Source organism: Dendroctonus ponderosae, unplaced genomic scaffold, assembly GCF_020466585.1.
Source record: "Dendroctonus ponderosae isolate FM_Combo_2020 unplaced genomic scaffold, Dpon_F_20191213v2 Dpon_F_20191213_8, whole genome shotgun sequence".
Taxonomy (NCBI): Eukaryota; Metazoa; Arthropoda; class Insecta; order Coleoptera; family Curculionidae; genus Dendroctonus; species Dendroctonus ponderosae.
In genome coordinates this window covers 6,491,044-6,515,724 of record NW_026019016.1, presented here as the reverse complement: position 1 = coordinate 6,515,724, position 24,681 = coordinate 6,491,044, and the positions used below count along the sequence as shown (strand labels likewise).

General features: G+C 33.6%; 2 protein-coding genes across 6 annotated transcripts in view; one reads left to right on the top strand and one right to left on the bottom strand.

Annotated features, from left to right (window-relative positions):
• The window catches only part of LOC109533192 (thyroid receptor-interacting protein 11), a 30,974-nt gene extending 7,272 nt beyond the window's left edge, over positions 1 to 23,702 (top strand). For both annotated transcript variants that reach the window (XM_019898441.2, XM_019898439.2), the window contains exons 4-6: positions 17,082 to 20,466; positions 21,335 to 21,538; positions 22,979 to 23,702. In XM_019898441.2, the coding sequence (XP_019754000.2) occupies positions 17,082 to 20,466; positions 21,335 to 21,538; positions 22,979 to 23,520 (4,131 nt within the window). In that variant the 3' untranslated portion in view covers positions 23,521 to 23,702. The remainder of the gene's footprint in view (positions 1 to 17,081; positions 20,467 to 21,334; positions 21,539 to 22,978) is intronic.
• Positions 7,608 to 24,681, bottom strand: part of LOC109533197 (guanylate kinase) — a 17,921-nt gene continuing 847 nt past the window's right edge. Inside the window, exons 2-3 of one of the 4 annotated variants that reach the window (XM_019898456.2) lie at positions 12,478 to 12,568; positions 7,608 to 8,454 (exon numbers count right to left, since the gene is read on the bottom strand). In XM_019898456.2, coding sequence (XP_019754015.2) covers positions 7,847 to 8,454; positions 12,478 to 12,541 — 672 coding nt within the window. In that variant the 5' untranslated portion in view covers positions 12,542 to 12,568 and the 3' untranslated portion in view covers positions 7,608 to 7,846. Of the gene's footprint in view, positions 8,455 to 10,216; positions 10,303 to 12,477; positions 12,569 to 14,795; positions 14,918 to 24,681 lie in introns of those variants that run through there. The other 3 variants (XM_019898457.2, XM_048668877.1, XM_019898455.2) reach the window with 3 other exon arrangements.

Genomic DNA, 24,681 nt, shown 5'->3' with positions numbered 1-24,681 from the left:
GGAACAGTGCCTGAATAACTACAATTTCGCTTTAACAGCATTTTCAGGTGGTTAATGACATTTTTCTTCAGCCATTTATTATAAATTCATCGTCCATGGGACTGAAATTGTAATTTTTTCGACTTCCACTCTTCATTTGCTAGGTATTTGGATTTTTCAAAAGGTGTCGATGGATTTAACAAAATAATTGCTTAATTTTTTTTTAAATTCGAAAATTATTTAGATTATTGCGCGCAATCTCATTTTATCGTTACAGATTGATGATGAATAAGCGAATATTTGCACAAACTTTTTATATTGGTTTATATTTGTTTATGTGGTGGATTTGAGCATGATTCGCCGATAGTCAGCTACTGATACCAGCATTTTACCTGACCTGGCCTTAAGGGACTTAACGGTTTTACTAAGTGTGACACTATTAAAGATTCAGTTATTTTTACTGCTTCAATCTAAGCCTGCATACTTTCAGTAAACTGATCACTGATTAGTATAGGTACAGTATAATGCCCATTTTTGCAAATCTTCAGCATCCAATCGGAATCGATGTGGGTTAAACCTAGATTAACCGAATGTTTGACTATGGTTCGTTATCTCAACTAAACGGTTATATGGCAACAATTAAACTAAGTTTTCTGGGCTCTTTAAAAATTAAATGAGACTTTTTCATGCAAAACAAGCCTCTTCCTATCTCACTATGCATGTAGTTTCATAGAAATCATATCGTTTTATTTGTACGGCTGGTATCTGGGGCGGAAGTGGTTTTTTCTGGGCACCAGGATAGCTTTTCTTTGCTAATTTTGACTCTCCTAGCTCGTAGGTGTGAGAGTTGTAGTGTTAGTGTTGATAAAACGGTATTTATTACGGAATATTTAAATTCGGTGAGGTTTTCTGTGATTTTTGGTTGTTGTATTGGCTATTATGCGGAAAAGTAACACCATGTATTGCAGCATCAGAAACCAATTTTCGGTCTCAAAAGTCTCAAAATAAAATGATTTGAGTCTAAGCTCAAGATTTGCTCATGCAAATTGGGGAATCGTCTAATGTTACAAACTTTCCTGTTTTGTATTTTTTAAGCAACTATGAAAAAAAGACAAGATACCCAGATAAACAAACATACAGCATGGAAAGCTTTTTCGTATATTTTGCACTCAAACTATATTATGGAAGAAATACCTAAACCTTTAGTGAGTTAGATTTGTTCTTTATTTTCGAACAAACACCATCATTAATACTTTTATTAACGGTACTAGTTTCAAAAATGGTTTAAACATCTGATCAATCAGCGACCTTTTTAAATGGTTTGAAGCAAAAACTATTTAGTTTGTTGATCAAAAATTGTGTGTTGATTTTGAAAAAGACGTTCTGGGTGTCCCTTTTTTAAGGCTTTTTTCTCATAAAAGTAGTTTATTTTAACTGCTGGTTCTGTTGGTGGTTGGTACTACGTGCTCAAGCCATATTTATCACGCCTGCGTCATTTCGGTACCTACCAAATGACGCGCCAATCGTATATGCATTTGAAGTTGTGCATAGGAAGTACCGTGATCGAACAGCGAGCTTTTGAAAGTTGGAGGCGCGAACTTTGGAAGTTCAACGCTTTTCGGAACCGCGGTGTTTTTCCCGTTTGATAAAGTACCACTTCTACGTTTCAGGTGAGCTAATTATTCAATCTACGTTTTTATCGAGCTGTTTGTCAAGATTATAACGAATTTATTAGCGCATAATGGTAATTACGCGAAGCGATAGGCGCGAAAGGGAATTAGTAGTTTTTTAATAAAACAAAATGTTTGAATTATTTGTTGTGAACCTCCTAATGTTGACTGTGTTTGACATTTATTCTAGGTTTTTCCATCTGAATATGCTTTCAACGGTTTTCTATTTATGTAGAAGAAAGTATCTAGTTGTGGCTGATTCGAAGCCCCGATAAAACGCTCTAAATCCAAAGTAAACGAACAAACCATAAAAAAAGACCTCGAACACCTTTACAAACAAAAATAATGCTTACTCAAACAATTTGAATTTGTAGCATCGTTAATAAGGCCCGCATTCATTGTTTTTAAGCTGATTAACATTAAAACACTAGTCGGACATCAAACGGCATTTGCATCCATTTACAAATTAAACAGTTTGTATCTGTGGCACATTCTTTAACGTTTTAACGAGTTTTTAGTATGAACTTTGTTCGCCTTTAAATATCGTCTGATTAAATAAATGTCTTTCATTACAGCAGGTCTTGTAATGCTTAAAATCTTGAATGTCTGCATACTTTATATTTGAAAAATTGAACAGTAGGGACTTGCAGTTTTTGTTCAAAAATTATTTGTACAACTGTACTCTATTTAAGTTCGGCTGTTTACTAGCTAGAAATAATTAAAAATCAAAAGTAAATTTAAATTAATTTTTATAAATTATTCCAGAAGTTTTTGATTTAGGTATGTTTCTCTATTGCAACTACAATTGATGCCTTGATTTCCTTAATTCCGTTTTTTCCTAATTATATCCTCCCGTTGATGTTTTCCATGATTTAATTTACCTTTTCAAAATCCCCGAAGAAAAAATTTCTTTCTTTAACCAAAAACTGGAATTTTCAGCCGACCAACAATTCAATTTGTTTTAATAAAAAATACATGAGCTTCAGAACGAAGACTCGTCTGTCCAAAAAATTGTGCATCTTGCTTTAATTGTTCCATCATTTCCAAGTAAAAACGTAAAAGAGTTGCTCAGATAAAATTTTATAAGAGTGTGGTATTTATATATTTTTTAGTGTTTTCTGTGACTTAGCATAAAAGCATAAAATTTGCCTAGTGTTTCATAAACAGGATTTTCGTGGAGATTCTAAAATTACACATTTTTTTTTAATAGACTACAAAAAAAAATTAAAAAGGTGCATTTTTGACATTTTTCTACGGGCGGGTTTCATAAATTCTGCATTATGATCTTTTGTCTCAGAATTTCCACAATTAATACACTTCATTTTTTTGTTCATGCCATTATAATGCACAAATGACAATGTAAAATATATTTTATTCTCAATTTTGGCTTGCACTGGTTTGCTATAAGTTGGGTTTTCTGTTGCATTATGCTGGAACTGGAAAACTTTTTTTGTGCATATATTCTGTGAACCAGCAAATTGGTTACTGTAAGCGTTGGAAATTTGATTTTTTGACTTTTTTTTAATTAATTTTCTTCCATGCCCAAACAGCTATTGGTGGCAGCCAAATTGTAAATGTTTTCGTTTCGCGTTTTCAAAACTTCAGCGGTAAATCTTTGCTAAGTCCTACTACGTCTGAAAGCAACTTATAAATTAAATAAAAATTATTGTTAATCTCATGAAACCTTGCCCAGACACCTAGTCACATACTATTATTAATAATAGAATTACTCATTTTGTGAGTTGTTGTTTATATTTTCAAATTTCGCATCATGTGATCAGTGATCTAGAGATAATGCGAGATGATGCTGGCAGGTTAAGCCAGATTTTTAAATCATTCATCCTAAATCCAGTTGTTTAAGTTCTTATCGCGATGATCGCATGAAATTTTAACAATTAGTAATCGTGTTTTTTTCGTCATCTTCTGGTGTGGTTTCCTCTTTATTCGGATATGATTAATTGCAAACAGTATGGAGAGCATAGTGTTTACGCAATACACATTCATTCAGTGTTTGATTGCTAAAAATGTCTCTAATCGTCAGTATTGCGTTATGAATGAACTTTTTGATATGCAGAACTTAAAGTTGCAGTTGGCTTGCTATCCGATACATGGAGGAAAAATAGTTACCGATAAGAATGCAATGTGTAGCGATACCCTCATAATTTCCAGTTCAGGTTAGTGCCCTTTGACTGTGGTAAAAAGCATTTATATATGAGCGAAACTTGACACCTGTGACCCGTTACATTTGTTTCGTCAGTGTTCTTAAGGCGGTGACATATTGGCAGGTATTTTTTTTAGTCAAGACTGGGTACTGTTGAACCGAAAAGACCATTGGGAAACCAGGAATTAATTTCTTGGTATATGTAGGTAGAGTTGGCACGGATTTTTCGGTCGGTCCTGACTTGATCAGGCCTTTTCACTAGAATTTCAACAATTTTGTCCTGTGTGCAATCAATTGACTGGAGAGTGGAGTATTTGCTTCATTTTCTCTTTTGTACCTTTGTTGTGCAATTTCATCTACATGCCCTTTTACACCTGCCAGTTCTTCATTTCATTCACCTCAATGAATGCTTATAATGTTTTATAATTATAGTGAGTATTTGTCATATGTATTTAATTTCAAAAACGGCAAAAGTAGGTACATACAATGTGGGCATCAAGTGCTTGGTTGTCTGTGAATTGATCAACGGCATTGTAAAAACTGTGCAAGTTTTTTAATTCATGGACTGGAAAATCCTTGGTCTGGCCAATAACTCCCATTTTTGTTTCATGAATTGCATTTAAAAACTAAATTCTACCTTTTCCGAATTGCTACATTTCATTGCTAATTTGATTATTCGGTACATTTACAACTGAAAACTTAATGAAAAGCCCATAAACAATCAAGAAATTAAATTCACTCATTAGCGAAACAAGAAAGCATTTCTGCCAATCGAAATAAGACAGAAACTATTTTGGCCTATTGGATTGAATTTCATATAGACTACCTACTTTCCTTTTCAAGAAAAATGTGAAAAACCTGTATTTTCTCTGTCATTCCTAGCCTACTCCTTAATAACCTGCCATTAGGATATATAAAATTATTCTCAAAAATGCTCACTTTTTAGTCATTAATTTTTTGTAGTTTTAATGTTCCAAGTTTATTTCCAATTGCCTCCAGACATTTTTTTTTAAGTTTTAGAACGCGTATTAAGTTAAAAGCACTTCGATTAAAAAGTAAAGTCTTTCAAGGGTGAGTTTTTCGGGTTTTTAGGCCGTCGTGGAAAATAATGTCTTCTTAAACCAGCTCTGAAGATGTAAGCCACTCTTGAAAAACTCGCCAGTTTCGATTTTGTTTGTCTTTATGTTGTTGTTTAACGTGTTTTATTCAAATGAGTTTAATCCATATCTTGTATTAATTTATTTGGTCAATTCAAACTAAATATTGTAACAAAAGAAACTAAAGAGGCACGACGGCCTAAAACCCCGTAAATCTCACCAGTAAGCTATTTGAAGTGGAAAATGCCCAGTAATGATGTGTTTTTGGAAAATATGTAAGCAGCTTTTCCCTGTTTTAATTGGTTTAATTGTTMAAAAWAATCCTGTTAACTCAACTRTTTGACTTATTGGAGCTTTTAGGCCSTCGGGGAAACGAATGTYGTACWCAGAGACAAGCTAAAATACAGCAAATCTGACAAAATRACAATTTTTAATTTCCCAGTTTGGCGTTTYTTYAATTTTTTTGYTTTCTTGTACTTGWTTTGTAAAGACCTTCATYATGATGAAATATCTATTGGCTTMGTTTYTATTCGTCGTTTTCGTTATTTTKAAATCGTTRTTTATTTGCAAACATTATTTTGCAGAGTAGGATAAMTTTGTATCTAATTTACTTATTACATTACATTACTTATTACTTACATTTACTTATGCATCTTAGTTCGAAACAATGCTAAATATATTTTGTTGCATAAAGTTTATTTCGTGATGATTTTTTGTTTCTCCTTATTTTTTCTGTTCGCCTTCTTGTGCACTTTTGAGATTCCTCTTTGCACTTATTTCGGATCAATGTCAAACATTTCTTATTACTTATTTGTGTTTTATTTTCCTGATTATTTTTTTATTTTCTCTTAATTAGTCTTTGTCTTTTTATTTTTTAAATTTCATTTCAAAATTCATCAAACGTGTTGTTTTTGTGCGTGGTTTTAGTTACATCATCAGTAAAAAAAGACGAATTTACGCTATTGTATTTGACTATTTCGCCTCAAAAGCTCAAGTCCCTTTTTTAATATGAATTTTAAGCCAACATTTTCTTTAATTTGCGAAACGAACACTTTATCCCATTATAATATAAAATGTATCTCCTAGATGAGTGCCTTTATGGATATTTTAGTCTTACCTGTATATATAAATAAGCCATAATTGAATATAAAAAATAGTTAAATGTTCAAACTTTGTAACGAGTGCAAAAATATAAATTACCAGAAGTATTAAATAGTTTAGTCTAGTAATTGAATGAAAGAAAAATTGTCGTTTTGATCAAGTCTTTGCAATTTAAGTGTGTGTTTCTTTGGTTTACTTCAGTTTTTAGCACATTTCAGCATTAAAGAACAGTATTGTCTTGTTTTGGGTAATAATCTGTGGTTTTCCCAATTTCCTTCTATTTCGGTCACAAAAAGGTTTATCAATTAGGTTTTTAGACTTCGCAAGCTAATTAACTACACGCATTTGACAACATCAACGGAAAGTTAAAACAAGTGGTTAATTTTATAAATAACAAAATAAACTTGAAAATTAGTGAGATTTTCCATTAATTAAAGTTCCCATCTTAAATAAATTTTTTATCGTTATTTTAGCTTCCTGTCTATTTCAATTTGGATTTGATTGTTTAATAGTAAGTGTTGTAACTGCATTGGAATCGGAAATTTATTTTCAATTAGTACTTTTATTATTTTCGTTTCCCTTATCGAAATTGTTAATTTTTTGCGCAATAATTCACGTGTATTTCGTGTCGCTTTCTTTCTAATTCATTTGAAAGTTCTGGAAAATAATTTGTTTTTCAAATAAGAAAATGTTTCCGCTATCAATTCATAATATAAAACGTGAGAAAATTCGCTCTTCGTGCAGTCCAAGAATTTGAAGCTGAATAACCAAAAGATTTTTTTTATCGGACTAGTAAACCAGTCTGGATACAAATTCTTTCAAAAAATTGCGTATTCAGGTTTATTTTCTTCATTCGTTTTATTAACTACCTCATTCATTTTTCAGAATTATTTTTATTCGTTTACTTACTGAAAGTGTCCACTTTTTTGCAAACACCTTGACAGGGACATTTGAGAAGAAGCGGTGGAGCCCTGAAATGGCCTTTCATGTTTATTTTGATTGTTTGATATTTTATTTCGCTTCTCATATTTTTACGCTCTGTGGGTAGTTTATATAGATTGATAAAAACACTGAATATGGATAATTGGGCGATGTTTTCTCTACCAAATCAGTACATTAATTCAGTTAAAAATAGAACTTCGTTCATAGTCTGTATGTAGATACCATTCACATATCCTAAATATTTAATTTTTTTAGCTCAAGAGACTGCGACCACTTAGTGAACTTAAGGTCTTTCAGCATGCGTCTAAATTTGCATTTGTGATCGATTTATTATTAACTAGCGATAGAATAGGTTCATAGGTTGTGTGAGCTATCCGAATGGTAAAAGTTCGATTGAATTGTGTAGGAGTGTTGAACAATAGCCACTGTTCTGGTAGACTATCGAAAGGTAGTAAGTTAAAGTTATCGAAAATGCTTTATTGCTTCCATATCGCTTGCTTCTATTATTACGGGGCATGTAACAAGGTTTTTTCTTTATTATGACTGCTTTCTTTGTTCAGTATGCAGGCCCGTTCTATTTTAAAACCTTAAACTTAAAAAAAACACTGCTGATTAAGCAATATGGAAAAAAGTAGACACAATGAAAAATGCACCGTATTTCCTTTGAAAAAATTTAATTTGATTGTAAAGTTAAAAAATGTATTCGATTCCTTTCTGCTTTGGATATTCCAGGTTGATCAGCAAACTTCGAGCTTTTCATTTTTTAACGTGGATTTAGATTTAACTTTATTATGCAAACGTATCGTTACTTTAAAGTAACATTTCGAGGAATTTAATGTAATATTTCATAAATACACGAGACTCAATGAAGGAAATGCTTGCAAGCTACTGCTTCCTTAAACAGTCGGTATTCGTATCTCTAAAATGTTCTCTTCAACAAATTTTTTAAGTTCCTTATATGTTTTGTCCAGATCATCATTTACTAGGGTTTTATCAAAGTTGGGTGTTAATCCAAACTTGATTTCCTCCCTTGCTTTGGCCAGTCTTCGCGCCAGACTCTCCTCGCTCTCAGTCTTTCTCTTCAACAGTCTCTCTTTAAGTTCGGGAAGAGACGGTGGATGGATGAACACACACCAAGGATTTAACGTTGTCTGTTTGATCTGTTTTACGCCCTGCATATCTATATCCATTAGCACTATTTTCCCTTGCTTAGCAATATCTTCCACTGCTCTGAAACTAGTTCCGTAGATGTTTCCGCTGAAGACAGCGTGCTCGATGAAGTCACCATTTGCTATAGCAGTTTTCATGTCGCTTTCATCGATGAAATAGTAGTGTTGGCCGTGTTTTTCACCAGGACGAGGCGATCGGGTTGTATGACTGACTGTAAATCCGAATTTTTCGGGAAAATCGTCTATCAGCCGTTTGACTAACGTGCTTTTGCCTGAACCCGATGGCCCGCAAAAGACTAGTGGACGTGGCAGTTTTGGATGCATCGTGGAAAAATCTGCATCAAGAATTTACCAGTTAAAATCACAAAGATGTCGTTGGAGAGGAAGACGATGTGAATGGGATTATGGATCTCAGGATAATAATAAATTCAATATAAGGCCAAGTGCTGGTTGATTCATTATGGCTTAGTTAAGAATCGTACTTAAAATTAAATATGGTTTGAACATTAAAGGTTTTGGGAAGAAAAAAACGAAAAATGAAAGAATTTTTCTCTGTGCCCCGTTCTTAACATGTCTCAAACCAATTAGAAACCACTCTTGGAATTTTCGTAAATTTTTTAGATCTCAAAACAAAAAAATTTATTAAAAGCCATGTAAACAAGTTTTATCCTCCAAGTATTTGGAATTTTTCCATGACGTAAACAATTGGATCATGATAGTTTCAAAACCGAAACATACAATTTCGAGACGAGATAGTCAGGAAGAATCGGAATTTCCAAAATATAAATAAATACAGAAAAATGCAGATCACTTTCAAGTTGAGCTAAATCTATACGTCAAGGTATTAATTAATAAGCTCTAAGCAAATTTGTATTTTGTACGCCGCTAATTATTTCTAGGATTACCAAGATTACGAGAATCTCTGATGTTTTTCGTTTGCCATCTAAGCTACTCTCAAATACTATAAAGATTTTTTATCGAGGCAAGAATTCGTGCGTCGTATAATTTCGTACCTTGGTGTAAGGCATAGTTGGACTGGCTGCCTCATAAAGGATTAAAAGATTATAAATTGTTCGACTTCTACTAATTATTGAATGGATGAGTTGTTGAACTTAAATCTAGAATTGTGTGAATTGAATGAATTAATTATAATTTTTAATATAAGAAAAATGTGAAAAGTTAAAATTTTTGTGCTCGAAAAGGGAAATTCAGAGGACAAATCAAAGTTACACATCTTATCTTTTGCAGTTTTGCAGTATCAAAAAATAAATTCCCGTGAGTTATCAGTATTTAAGCCTAAGGAAAATATTTGCTTTTTAACGATCACAAGTTCCGTAAGATCTTGTTAAGTTTTACAGAAAGTAGTTATACTTTGATTACAGGGCGACAAAGTTAAGAAAAAATGTCGATAAAAAGTCACGTAACATTTTAAACACAATCATTATTTTGAATTTATATCAATTGACAAATTTGTATAGCTTTATATTTACGACTTTTTTGGTTGAGACAGCAATGAAATACGTTTCTGCATAATTTGGCAACTTATTTTCAAAGATCTTAAATACAATTTTTATTAGGCCATAAACGCTATAATAAGAATAACAAAATGATTAAGTAACTTGCAAAACTCCGCTTTAAAAGTCGTTAATTTTGCACTAAACGGTCATAATTATTTTATCGATTTTATCGATTTAACAAGCTTGACTTTTCATTTTCTTAAATTTTTTTAACTTGGCTCTGAAACAGCTTTGTTTTATTTAGGTATACCTTCAGCGCTTTTTCCAAATTTAACTTTGTTATGTAATATTTCTAAAATGTCTGGTTGTATCAACTCATCATCATTGCGACAAATGTTTTCAACTGCGGATTTAATAATCGACGTTAAGGAAGTAAGGCATTTATTTCTGCTAAATTTTTCTGGTAGACTTAAAATTTCTATACGCTAAATCAAGTCTTTTCCGTTGAAATTTTCAAGAATCGCATGACTTAATTGATTTAACTTCGTTTTGCATATTTAAACCACATGAACATATTGTACATGATGTTTGCTTCCTTCTCTCAGCTTTGTCTATGCTAGCAAGATCATTGTTACGTTACCTTGTCACTTAACGTTTCCGGCTTTTTTAATCTAACGGTTTTTTCGTCGCTCGACTTTATCGTTAAGATTAGAGCGGGAAAACACACAGTACAGCCAGATACCACTAGAGTCAAACAAAGACTAAAAGCGTACCTTTTCTAAACAGTACCCAACACTTATATTGATAAATATTTGCTCTCGCTTATATGGCGTTATAAATATGATTTCTTGAAAGTGGATTATCGAGTCCATGTACAAAAGCCTAATACCATGATTGTGTGTACCTACATTACATGGTTATGTGATATGCTGTGTTCGGCTGCTGAAGAGATCTTGGAAATATCTTGAATAGTAAAAAAAAACAATTTAAAATCAAAAAAACTGCGTTAAGTGGAACGCATCAACCTTCCTGTTTGCTTGATGTAGAAAACCGAAACTAGTTGATAAAATGTGTTTATGTCCGCTATTAAAGTTTTATTTACCATGAAGGCATTTACGCTTAAATATTTACTCAAGCTTTAAAATAGACACCAAATAGCGACACTCCCTCAATCTCCAAGTCTGTATTAGTAATCGATCTTATTCTTCTGCTGTTTGTCGAAGATTTAACAGTTATTAATACATGCGTTATCATTGAAAATTCCTTGATGTTTTAAACCTTCTACAGTGTGGTCAAACGCCAATTCATTTTTTTCGTCACTTTAATCAAAACTATCCAATGGGTTTTGAATTTCCAATTTTAGGCCAGCTGTCGGAATGAAAATTCACGTTAAAATACGGGTTATTTATTCAATGAACGGTTTTATTTAATTTTCATACCCGTAGAAGAACGGTCGGTGGTAGTCAAGACGCACACGTGTTTAAAATATGCACGTGTTCTGACCTATGTCATTTGTTTAAAGCGAAAAAGTATGTTAAACTGGCAAAGTTATGACATGGGAAGTGCGGTTGAATAGTTTTTTTCAAGAACAAAGCAAAAAGATATGATTCTTTTATTTAATCAACACTTGCAGGCGTCAGAAACGGACCTGGAGGGGTCATGGCTCACGTTTTCTTCAACTTATTTAACAATTTCTGGATGAAACGAAAAAATTTCAATGAGTCGTTCATTTCCATGCCGTTGAAAAATTGTTTTAATTGCGTTAAAATATTATGCCTTCAACTAGTGCATTTTTGTCATTTCAAATTTTATTTACCTTAATATTTTCAGGAAAATGTATTAGGAACTTACTTAAATAGTAAAGTGCTTCATGGTGGTTATATTAATCACGTAATTACTGAAAATATTCATTGGATTTTTAAAAGCTGCTTGTACAATATACAGGATGTCTGTATCCAATCCGTCCGACCACATTCCTGGGATGATTATGTTAATTAAATTGCCCAATCCAAGAGGAGACGGTTTATACAGGGCGCAAAGTTAAGATTCGCCCCAAACCAATACGAATATTCGTTCCGATATTACTAACAAAGTAATAGATTTTTTTTGAAATGTGTACTTTGACTGTACTTCGAAACCCGTCCACTTTTGGATTAGACAAATTAAGTTAAATCATCATGTTTTCTTTCAGCCCAGGAATTTGTTGTAGACATTTCAGAGCACATATTATGCATAAAAATGGAATCGGGTTTATAAGACAATGAACATTGATTAGTATTCGATTTGCTACTGATAGATATTACTCACTTTCTTTGTTTCAATTATTCTCTTGCACAATCTCTCTTGCATTCAAGGAATTATTTTTCTTATCTACTATAAAAGTGTGAAATGCCTGATTCAGTATTTAAAAGTGAATTTAAATTCAGGTTTTCAATAATTTTTTATATTTTCGAGTTGTTTTTCTAATAATAATCTTCAAAAACATGTGCAGTACAGTAGGTGTTAAAATTATACACGATGTTCCTAAATACAGAGTTAAATTTTGTTACTTTCAAAGACGAATCAAAGAAGAATTTTCACAAATAATTTAACCTGGTCGTCCAGAAAACTGTCCCAGATCAAAGACAGTTTTTTTAAAATGGATCACTGCATATTGCAAATTCGAATCGAGTTTCTGCAGGGTGGCATGTTTTGTTTGGGAATATGATTTTGTTTTTTAATTATCGCGGCAGCAGATGCGAAAAAAATTACACAAAAAAGAGTTCAAAATGTATTAAAATCTACTGAAGGCGCACTTCAGGAAAGTTCACCAAGGGAATAATTGGGGAGGCACATCACCCCAATAAATGTGCCACCCTGTAGATTGTATCACGATCTGCTAGACAGAGTAACTTCTCTTACCTAGATTCCAGTAAGCAGTATTTCTTGTAGATTTTTTCCTGCTTCGTTCAAGGCATAAAAGCATACATATTATGTTAACTCTTGTGCTACCCTGTAGATCAAACGAAAAAGTGGCAAAATTAAAATGGATTTAAAGAACAAAAATGTTAGTTGTTATTAATGTGAACTGAAATCTGATTTAGGAACTTTGTTTCATTCGAGAATCTCACCTTATTGTTCGGACATTTTCAAACTTATTGTTTTGTTACTTTAAATTTCGTTACCTTAAAAAACTTTTAAATAGTTCTGAAACTTAGCGTAAAATCTCAATTAAAAGAAAAATACGGAGTGATTAGCAAAATTATTTTAAAGATATTTACAAATTTACTTACAAAGTTTTCATTTCTCACCGAGTAAGCAACTATTGTACTGTTTCAGTGTTAGATGCAAGTATTATTAATTCTTTTTCCTAAGTTAATTCACTTACTCTTGTTGTGGTCAATTACCCAAAAATTAAGTGAATCGTTCAATGTTTAAAAGGTCTCGGGTGTCTGAAATTTCATAAGGTTTCAAGTTTTCTAAAAACCGACATTCTATTTTTACAAGTTTTTAGTTAATTCATTGTTTGTATGATTTTGCTTTTAAGTTTCACCACTGTTATTATAAAATGCATTTAACAAATATTGTACCCTGTACCATAAACTTTGGGATTAAACAATTGTGAAAACTCCGTTATAAGTTACAGGGTGTTTAAAAAAATCAAACAGTTGAAATGGGGTGTCGGCGTTCGTTATTTGCCTGGTATTTTTTAATTAATATTTTTATTATTTATTAAACTCGAGTTTCTGAAGTTACTAACTGCGATTAGTGCATTACCAAGTTAAGATTGTGTTTCATGGTCTTCTAGCGTTCGAAACGAGTTACACTAAAGTAGTGTTTTTTTTTTAATTAAAAAACCTGCAACTTTGAAAGGAAAATTCTCGTAGAGTAAAACTTTTTCTCAAACAATTCACTGCTTAATTTATATACATAATTTTTATCACATCGATTTGGTTGGTAAGTGAAACAGCAAGTGTCTGTACTGGGAAGTTTTATAGATTAGCGCAGCTTTTGTAATTTACCAAAAATATGAAAATTTATTTGGCGTTTGATCATCTAGATTCTAGAATATGAAATTCTGACTAGGACGTTACGAGTCTCCTTTTTCTCGTCTTGGCCTTCCACTATCGACGAAAACTAACGGCATTAAGAAACCAGTTTCTTGTTGTAGAAAAAAAATGCCCAGATTATTGGAACAGTATTAATTCTCTTTCAAAATTATAATGTCTCAAGCTCAACTTAAAGGCTGAATTTTCCGTTAGTTTGGGTTGATGTGAAGGAAAAAAACCATACCTTTCAATTTGTTCTTTTTACTAACCATTCACAAAACGAAAGAACCTACAAAAAACCAAAAAACCGTACTTGTTTCACCTCTGAGAAATCGCGTTGTTTTCAGGAAGAACGTTTTTGAAAAATATTGTATTGTTTCAGTCAACAGCCAACGTCCTGAAATTGAGACATTCAACAAAGGGGTCCGGACATCATGTGTATATATATGCACATGAATTCGCATACGTTTTGTTGGTATTTTCCAGGAAAAACTGTTTAAATTTTGTCTGGCAATTATATTTATCTAATAAATTCCGAGTTGAGTCCTCCTGAGGCAACAGTTTCTTCAGTAAATAACCTTGTGCGAAGAATATTTGTTACTATTTTGGTTTTTGATATAAATAACATCATACTGTACTTGGAGTGAACAGCAAAAGTGTATGAAGCGTATTGAGGCGCAATTGAATCAATTATTCTAATGGGTTGACCCCCCAGGGTGAAGTGTTTGTCCCCTTCTTGAGCGCCCCACGTATAAATACAAATATTGAATCTTTATTAACACTTCGAATTTCCTGAGACCCGTATATGAAGAGCAGAGTTTTGTTTCGGTTTTAGTGTTACAGTAAAGTATATTGCACTCGAACGGGCATTTATGTTGTTAACCCGTTCCCATGTTTGCACAGTGGTAGTTCTTAACGACTTTCGTGGTTGGGTCTTTCAGCTGAGGTTTGATCCATCCGACTTAATCGTGTCCGATTTTATGCTTTTTCAAGCTTTTTCAAATTCTTTCAATGTAATGAGAAATTCAGTTTCAGAATCGCAGTCGGAAAAATAACTTTTATGGTTTGGGAGATTTCATTGGTTCACATACCATACACACGTGTTTCGCCTTCCATGGGACATCAAACCGAACACCATTTGATGACAACTTAATTTTCCTAAATACCCAGTAATATAAGAAACTTTCTTACCAGTTTGCATACCGGTTGAGTCCAATTACTCGGTTGGAAATGAAACCGCGATAACGTATTCAGTTTATCGGAGATTTGACGGTCATATTAACATTGTAATCAGCACTATTATTCGCAGTAGTTACAGTCAAGAAACTTTGTAACGTATTGTGTTACTTTTTGCACTGGAAAGAGATAAAAACTTACAACATGGCAATTATTTAGTGTAGTCCGTTACAGTGGAGGTCAGACGATGCGAAAATACGAAATTCTCATAATGCTGTTCCGGCAGATTTTGTTTCTGTAGTTGAAAACTGGATGACTTGAAACTGAAGTCTCGGAAAAGAAAATTCTTCGAATTAAATTGCACCAGCTATTGTTTATTTGCTTGGAAATTGAGAAAAGTATACAAGATTTCTAGTTAATTCGTGATTATTGCACTCATTCGATTTTTTGTTTTTGTTTAAAAAACAAAAAACCTGCATTTCTCAAATAATGTCGGAATAATGTTGAATTAAACATTCAAATAGAAGGCCCAGTTTCACAGTAATGTGCAGATTTTGCTGTTAAAGATCTTTCTTGATTTTTCTCCCGAAGAAACACAAATTTCAGTGAACATTGCGGCGTTTGATCACTAAAATGACGATAAATATCGATAATGCTCTTTTAGAAATTGGACGAAAGTTGTTGAAATGTTTTAATTGAGAGTACATTTAAAAATTTGAGACAATTATTGTGAACATTTGTTTGAACATATTTTCTAAGTGACTTAAAAGTAAAATCCTGGCATTCGATAGAAGATCTTATTTTAAGTTAAGTTTGTCATGAATAAATTTTGATTTCCACGTTCAAATCGAATACTTTTTGGGTGCTTTTGGCTTTTTCCTATTACGATTTTTCTAGCTTTAATTGTTTAGCCGAGTAATTTCAAAAAATCAGTGAAAGAAGATTGAAGAAAAAACGTTTTTTTCTAAATGTCAGTATTTGAATAGTGAATTTGTTGTATGTTACAATAACTGCAGCCGCAATTTGCTAGCAATTTACTTTGGGTTTATTTGTAAGTTTTTCTTTTAGTTTTTTTGGAGCAAAATTTTCTACAGTAGATTGGCAAATAAAGGTTGAATAAGTCAATCATACGGATGAACGCTTTTGCTTTTAAATACACTAAATGTTTTGTTTTTTTGTGGACTTCGATGCCCTACACCGCGCTCACATTTGATATTCACGTTCAAATCGGTAACTTTTTCTGTGCTTTTGCTTTTACAGTTTTTCCAGCTATAATCGTTGGCGAGTAATTGAGGAAATTTGTGAACGAACATTAACAAAATGTTTTTTAATTCTAAAATTTCAGAATTTGAAAAGTAAAGGCACTGCAGTCAAAATTACAGCAGACGCAAATTACTTGTTAATTTATTTATAGTTATTTGTAGTAGTAGATTTGCTAATGAAGGATGAATAAGTGAATCAATAGGGATAACCGCCTTGTTTTTGAAATACAGTGAAAATTTTGAATTTTTTTGAAACTTACAATACACTCACATTTGATCTCAAAATTGAAACTTTCTTTACTTTTCCCTTTTGCAATTTCCTAGCTGTAATAATTGTGAGTAATTTGTCACAAGCCGTGAAAGATCGCTGGAAAAATTATTTTCGAGTCTTCAAAATTTCGCAAAATTTCAGGTATTTAAAAGTAAATTTAGTTTGTCACAATAGCTGCAGCATATTGGAAAATAGAGGATAAATAAGTGAATCAATACGGATTTCGAATTCTCTTCATTTTGAGAAAATTTTTTTGGGTATTTTTTGCAATTACTCGACAGCTGTAACTGTAACGGAAAAACGCAAAAAGCGACAAAGTATACGGACTGAACCTGTAATACAAATGTTTGCAAATAAAGGGTCAGAAGCGCACTGCAAGAAAAAAATTTACGCTAAAAAAGGGACCGGGTCTCTGGAAACGCACCACCCTGTGCGTTTTCAAGTCGTTTAAATAAAACTTTCGGACCCTTATAGGAAATCTGTGGCAAAATTAGCGTGGATTATGGCAAAAGCCATAGCGACGTTTGTGAGGAACGCTTTAAAAAAAATTAAAACGTTCCTCAACAGTTTTTAATACAACAAACTTAACTTAAAAGGGGGATGTTCTGTCGGATACCAAATCCCTGCCCCTATAAAGCTCACCCTTTGTAACCAACACAGTTAAAAAAAATACACATTTAGACAATCCGCACTTAATTAACACCTAATTTAATTGTTCTTATTTCTTGGCAAGCCAACACATGCAATTGACAGGTGTTTTCCTTCCAGATATCTGGGCAAACAAATGGAGAACCAAACGACAACTGGGATTGGACAACGCCGGAAATTACCGTCGAAGAACAAAATGCACCACATGATGATATTGCCAACCTGAAAGATGCCATCAAACAGCTGGAAAATGAAAGAAATCATCTTCTCGATCAGTTAGAGCAGTTAGATATAGAAAACCAACAGAACTTGTCGGAGCTGGTTAAAATCAGGGAAAAACTACAAGATGAAAACACCGAACTCAGAGATAAAAACGCTCAATTGAAACAGCAAAACAGGTCTCTGGTTTCAAAGGAGGAAAAACTAAACAAAATAATTGAAAACTTGGAAGCGAAAGCACCAACGAAGCAAAACGGGGTACCAGAAGAACTGGAAGCAAAATTGGAACAGGCAACAAAAGAACTGGCCGTGTTTCAAAGTGTTAATGAAACATTGCAAAAAACCCTTGAAAACACTAAGAAAGGCTTCGAAACAGAGCTATCTGAGGTGCTCCAGAAGTTAAAGAAATCTGAATTGGACACTAAAGCAATGCATAGCGAATTACAAGCAGCTGAACAGTTTGTAGAAGCAGCTGAAGTGAAAAGACAAGCAGACGCAGAAAATTGTCAGAAACTGGAATTTATTTTGGAAAGCTATGAAAAACAAGTTACCACCCTCAAGAGTGAATTAGCCAACATCAAAAATGTAAAAGAACCCGATTCTGCTATAGAAAAACTATGTCAACAGTTGCAAGTGGATCTAAATACGGCCTCACAAAATGTAGCTAACTTAGAGAACCAAAAAGCAAAGCTGATTGCTGATTTGGAACTACATGAGTCTGAATTTAAACACAAACTAGAGCAACTTGAACTCCAACTGAAGGTAAAAACTGAGGAGCTCTCATCTTTAAAAATGCACACTAACATCAACTCACCAGAAACTGGAATAAATTCGCCATATCAAGACCAGATTTCCAAATTACAGGAGCAAAACAAAGCATTACAACAGGAGTTGGAAAACTTTAATCAAGCTTGGGACGCAATGCATGTGATGTACATCAACACTATCCACAATTTTATTAGCAAACACATTGATCCATCAGTAATACCTGGCGAACCTAGTCCTGATTTTTTTGCTGGAGAAGATCCACAGTTAACTGAGTTTATCAATCAAATTGACAATATTTTCAAGATTTTGCTGGAATATAAAGAAAAATGTGAGAGCTTAGAAAAGGCGCTAATGGAAGCCTCCAATGAGAAAACTAACATCTTAAATGAGAAATACACCGAAATTGAAAAACTGATTCAAAACTCCGAGATGCTTAGTGAAGAGGTGATTAAAAAAGGAGAAACCATCAAGGAATTTGAATCGGAAGTTTCACAATTGATCGAAAGCAACGATCTTTTACTATCAGAATTGGATTCGTACAAAACCTCGAACTTGCAAACCATTTCCGAGTCAAATGAGGACAGTATGATATTGCTGGAAAATTGCCTGGAAAACGCAAATAAACGAATCGAGGAGCTGGAAGATATTATCGACACTGGTAAAAAGACTGAAAACGAGATCGCCGACACATCGATAGAAGATAAAGTCGCTAAGAAGCAAGATGATTATCAAGAGCTACTAAATAGCTTCGACGAGCTGAAACTGGATTATGATGAAGTAGCTGAGAAACTTAAGAAAGCCAATGAAAAAGTACGCTTAGTCGAAGCAGACAATGAGGAATTGAAAATGGCGCTGGACAAAATCAAGGGAGAATTTGAAAATACAGACTATCAACTGTCTGAGGCCAACATCTACATAGAGAGCTTGAAGGAAGAACTAACTACAGCAGAAGCCGAGGCAAGAAAACTGCATCAGGAGAATGCCGAACACCGGACGTATGATATGAATCACATCGATGCGAAGGAGCAACTCAACGAAATTAAAGAAAAATGGATAAATGAAGAAAGTCTTCGTCGAGACTTGGAAAGCCAAGTGAAAAATCTTACAGAAAGATTGCAAAATTTGAAAGTAACTGAGACGTCTTTGAAGTTGCAGTACGACACTTTACAGAAAGAATATGCTGCCAATGAAGAAGCTAAAGGCAATTTGGAGCAGTCTTTGACAAGCGCTAAAGCCAGTATTACGGATTATGAGAACAATTACACAGAACTTTTGCAGAAATACGACGCAATTTTACTGCGCTGTGAGGAACTAAGTACTTTGTTACACGAAAAGGACATTGAAATTATAAATATTAAAGGTCTAGAAGAGCAGAATCGAAAATTGGAACAGCTTGCAAAGGACAATTCCGTCAAGTTGGAGTTATGCGAAACTGTACCTCAACTGATCGCAGAAAAAGATGTGCAAATTGCTAATAGCCTTGCCAGAGTGAGAGAATTAGAATTAGAGTCAGCTGCCTTACAAGGGCTAGCAGTTGAGCAAAAGGAGGAAATTGCTGGATTAGAACGCAGATCCAAAGAGCTGCAGGATTTGGTGGAGCAAACAAGGGCGGGACTTCTCGCAAAAGACGAGCATCTAATTGAACTAAAAAATCGGTTGGAAAATGTGGAGCAACACAATAGAAAGCTGGAACTTGATTCTGTGGAAAACTCCATTAATTCAGAAATTAAGCTGAGTCCCAACGAGCACTCCATTGAACCCATAGACGATAAAAACAAAGCATTGCAGGATGAAATTCTGGCCCTTCAAACCGCCTTAACCCAGAGTCAACAGAGTAATGAGGTCTTGCAACAACAGCTTTTAGAACTTGGAAATTCTCGCAACGAATTAATAAACATGATAACAATAAAGCACCAAGAAAGCCTGAGCTACCATAACGAAATTCAACGATTGTCCCAAATATTGACTAGCGAAGCCGACAAATTCAAGCAGTTAGAAGCCAAACTGGTACAAGCTGGCGAAGCCAGCGACGAAATGGCCAAAAAGAATGAGGAAATCGACAAACTACTCGATCAGAATAACTTCTTGAAAGAGAAGTGCGACGTCCTAACGAAAAACCTCCTAGAAGAGCAATCTAAACTACAGCAGCTTATAGCTGAAAAGTCTGTGCCTTCAGATAAAGAAATTTCATTGTTGAAGCAGTTAGAAAGACTGCAATCCCATCTGATGGAACAGGAGGAACGTTACACGCAAGAACTGCTTCAAGCGGAGCAAAAGAGCTCCCAACTGCGCGCTAAATTAACCGATTTGGAGCAACGCGAGAAAAATTCGAGCACCATGTACACCTCAGTGAGTATTAGAGCAAACCAACAAGTTGAAACATTGCAGAACCAACTCCAAATGGTAACCAACCAAAGAGACGACTTGAGAAAGAAAATATCTGACCTGGAGGACTTCAATAATAAGCAAGCAGCTGGTTTGGCCAACCTGCAGTTCGTTCTAGAACAGTTCCAGAAAGGTGAGTAGTGACAAAACAAATAGTGCCCTTATTGAAAAACATTATACATGCCAGTAATCGGTAACATCTGCTAAACCCGAAGCCACATGTTTGGTTGGTTATATGGGTCGCATTGCGAACGGAATAGTAATGATATACTTTTCAAAAGCAAAAATTTCTAATGTTGCTTTGATGTAATCGTTATAAATACATTGAACACATTTGTTTGGGCTTTGGCCGAAACAGTTGTTTTCGGCATGTAGTATGAATTTCCTGTGGCCATTTCTTGCGACATGTTTGCAAAGGTTCCTGGACTTCCTGGGAGTAATTTTGTTTAATTTGTTTATTAAAAAACTTCAGAATACAAATAATAATTGAAGGGACGAGTCGAAGAAGAAAGTATGTATCAAAAAGAAATTTTAAACTACATTTAATTAAGGTTTAAAAATGTTTGCGGAAATATTTTGTCTGGCTGTTAATTCATTTTGTATTCACTTATTATTGGTTCAGTATACTCACTTTATTATTTACATTTATAATTCAAATTTATTAAATCAGGTCTTGTAAAAAGAAAGTATTTTGTGAAACCTTTAATTTTTTGTTTTATTGCAAACATTCGCTACTTTTTAGTCGATTTGATGGAGAAATAACTTCTTGATGGGGTCCCTTCGAAAATTTACAGCAGGTAGCAAGCAGAATTCTTAAAACGATCATACATAGATATATATTATATTTACCGCATACATATATTATTTTATCGGTTACCCAATTTAAATAAAAAAAACTGGTTATTCTAATAATAAGAAGATTTTCTCGGTCTTAAAATTGTACTCTGAGAATAATATTAGGTTTAATATGAAAGGGAATTTAAACATCAATTTAATTATAGATAAAGAAAAGGACGTTTTAAAAGAAACGGAAAGAATCCGCCGGCAAATCAGCACAGAAAAACAAGTCCAAAATGAACTGCGAGCAGAAATCAACAGCCTGAAAGGTCAGTTGGAAGAGAGCAAAATCGGTCTTCAAGCTGCTTCCAGGCTCTCTGACCAATTGGAGTTGCTGAAGAAGCAGAACTCGGGACTGAAAGATGAAGGTATGGCTCACCACCTAACTGACAATATCAAAGCCAGAAAATGAACAATGAATGCGAGTAAATGTAGTGAGAAAATTTCTGGCTTTGAGTTATGTTTTGTTTTGATTATTACTCCACTCACTTCCAGTAAGTAATGAAAATCATTTTGGACAGTCGTTTTTGAAATATCAGCTGGTAATTCTGGGTAAAAAACATCCCAGAATATCGACTGATATTGTCATGAATGGCTGTAGTGACCTTCACATATTAACATCACATTTTTTTTGTAGGTATCATTAGAATAGATGACCGTTAGATTCTAATTTTGTGTTTTTAGTGTTAAAAATGTTTTTTTGCTTAACCTGAAGTTTCTCATCTTAACGCTTGAAGGTTCAACAGGTTCCGAACATTTTTTTATCTACAAGATGCCTAAACATTCTGTACACATTGAGGTAAAATAAAATAAAAACATTAATCTTTCTTAAAAACTCATTCGTCCAAATTTTATACAACTAAAGTTGCAACAAACATTGAATTTTTGAAACTTTTCAACAGAGTTTTACATCAAAATTTTATTGGGAAGAGCCCACATAAGCGATGGCGAAAGATGTAAAAAAGTTAACTCGCTATCCAACCAGTCAAGCAAAGATATTGAAGTTTTCTTGGTCAACCAAATCATTAAAAATCTCTTTTCCATGTCTGTATTTTCGAGAAACATTTGATGGTTGCAGAAAAAAACATTTTTTCTACCTGAAGACCCTACTGAAATTTTAATATTTTGCATCGCGTGTTTTTTATTTTGTTTTAGTTATCGTTTATTCCCTGTAGAAGTTTGTTGGTTTTTTACGATCACTTTGCGCACCTTGTTTTGGTTGTCCAGTTGCACGCTTTACCTATGTTTTTTAAATCTCATTTAGTAACTGTGAGGTATTTTTCTATTCCCCAGTTGTTAAATGGGATATACAAAAACGTAGTGTCCTGTTCACCATTTTTTTTTTAGTTTATTTTGCTTATTTTACATGGTTTGACGCTTCTCGCATGGAACACAAACACTTATGCAGCGCACAGTTGAAATTTGTTGATATTGTAGTGCTTTGGCGTTGTGCTGTTTGTTTTCCATCGATATTTTCGTTTGCATCTTGTGTATGAAGATATGACTAATTTTGATTTATACCAGTTATTTACAGTTTTCAGTTATTTTTTAAGTGGAGTTGGCATGATGCAACACGCCCTGAAAGATTGGATGTGAGTATTACATCAGGTACTGGTTCGTTTGGATAAATCGGTCCCTGAGTAAGACTTGCACCCTGTCTTTCGTAGTCTTCTGAATGCTAGTTGGTATCCTTTTTTTATTATTATTATTATTATTGTTACTAGTGCTGATAATATGTTATTTAATTTAATTTTGCAAATCGCAAAGATCTTAGATGATTATTACACTAATTGAATTGTATTTTCTAGTGTCCCAGTTGCAACAAAAGCTATCAAAAACTCAACAAGCAATCCATGACCTAACCAGCCAAACCGATGGGAAAATCGACAAATCCCTAATCAAAAGTCTACTAGTCGGTTTTCTGTCATCGGGAAATAGTAGCAATTGGAACAAAGACCAGTCGCAGGTTCTGAAATTGATCGCCACCGTGTTGGATTTTAATCAACAAGACCACGACAAAGTAAAACTGAACAAACCGCAGTCAGGCTCGTGGTTAAGTTCAATTTTGTCTCCCCAGTCAAATAACTCGAACATGTCTCATGAGTCTTTGTCTCAGGCTTTTGTGAAATTTCTGGAAAATGAGTCAAGACCCAGAGTAGTGCCGAGTCTGTTGAGCGAGGAGCCAAATAAACATAACTCAAGCACTGAAAGCAGTAAACGAAATACACCATCAGCGTCACCAGCTCCGATAGTATTAAATGAAGTATTTCTTCCTACATTTGCGGATTTCGGTCAAAGTAGAAACTCTAGTTCAATTTTAAAAGACGTGCTGAAAGACAATAATAGGTAAACAGGTTTTGCCGTAATATAAATGTCGCTGTAAAAACTGTATAGTTTCTTTTATGTCCTTAAATTAAGATTGTACATTCGTTCACTATTATTCCATTACTGTTTTTATTACATTTAACCTATGTACGCATTTAATGAAAGAACAAGTTAAAATATTTGTAATAAATGCAGCTGTTACTCTTATCATTGTTTAATTTTTTCCTGCCTGCCATTGATTGCCGCTTTAAAATTAAATAAAATTTTATTTTGGGGACAATTCAAGCCACTTGGAGCTTCTTGTGAAGTATTTTAAATCAAAATCAAGTGAAATTCTTAATATAATTTGACAATATCGCAAATAATACATAATGCAGTCCATCAGCAGGTTTGCAATCAGTCTTAACAGAAACATGCTCAGATAACTGCGTTCAAAGTGTTATTTTTTTAGAAAAAGTAGTCAAATTTGTAGTTTAATAATAAATACGGTAATTTTGCTCTGTATCTAAACTTTTAATTTACTAAAGAGAAAGACAGTCCCGAAAAGTCCGAGATCAAAATTGTTTTTTTGGCTCTTCAGATTATAGTCCGCCCCCAAATGATAACCCTTCATGTCTAAAATTGGTCAAATTTGCGGTTGTAATTTTGAAACAATGAGAAATTGTTGTTTGTTTCTACCCGTTTCCGAGACCTGAAAGAACCTGTTCTATCAGGGATTAAAATTTGAGTTTTTTCCTTTGGCAGTCATGAAAGTTTCTTCCGTCTAAGCAGGAAAAGGATGTAATCCTATCTAAATGGTTCTTACGACTTGCAGGTATTCTCAACACTTTCCAAGATATAAACTTCGACACCCTCTAACAATTTAACATGTTTGTTACGAACTCTGAAACGATTACAAATTTTGGATGAATCCCAATTAAGAACAGGCAAAACTGGTCGAAATGGTATTTAAGATTCATCAAATGTTTCAGAGATAATGAGCTGTTTTGAATTTTTAGTTTTTCTTATTTTTGCTTCCTTTCAAAATCAAATAGAAAAAAGTAAGATTATTTTATTGTTGTGTGTATTGGTTATTATTATCTTTTAATTTTATTATTGCTACTGTTAAATTTACTTTTCTGGCTTACTTAAAAGCAAGATTTGCATGATTTTGGTTTGTTTTGCGCATCCCTAGTGTTCTTTGATA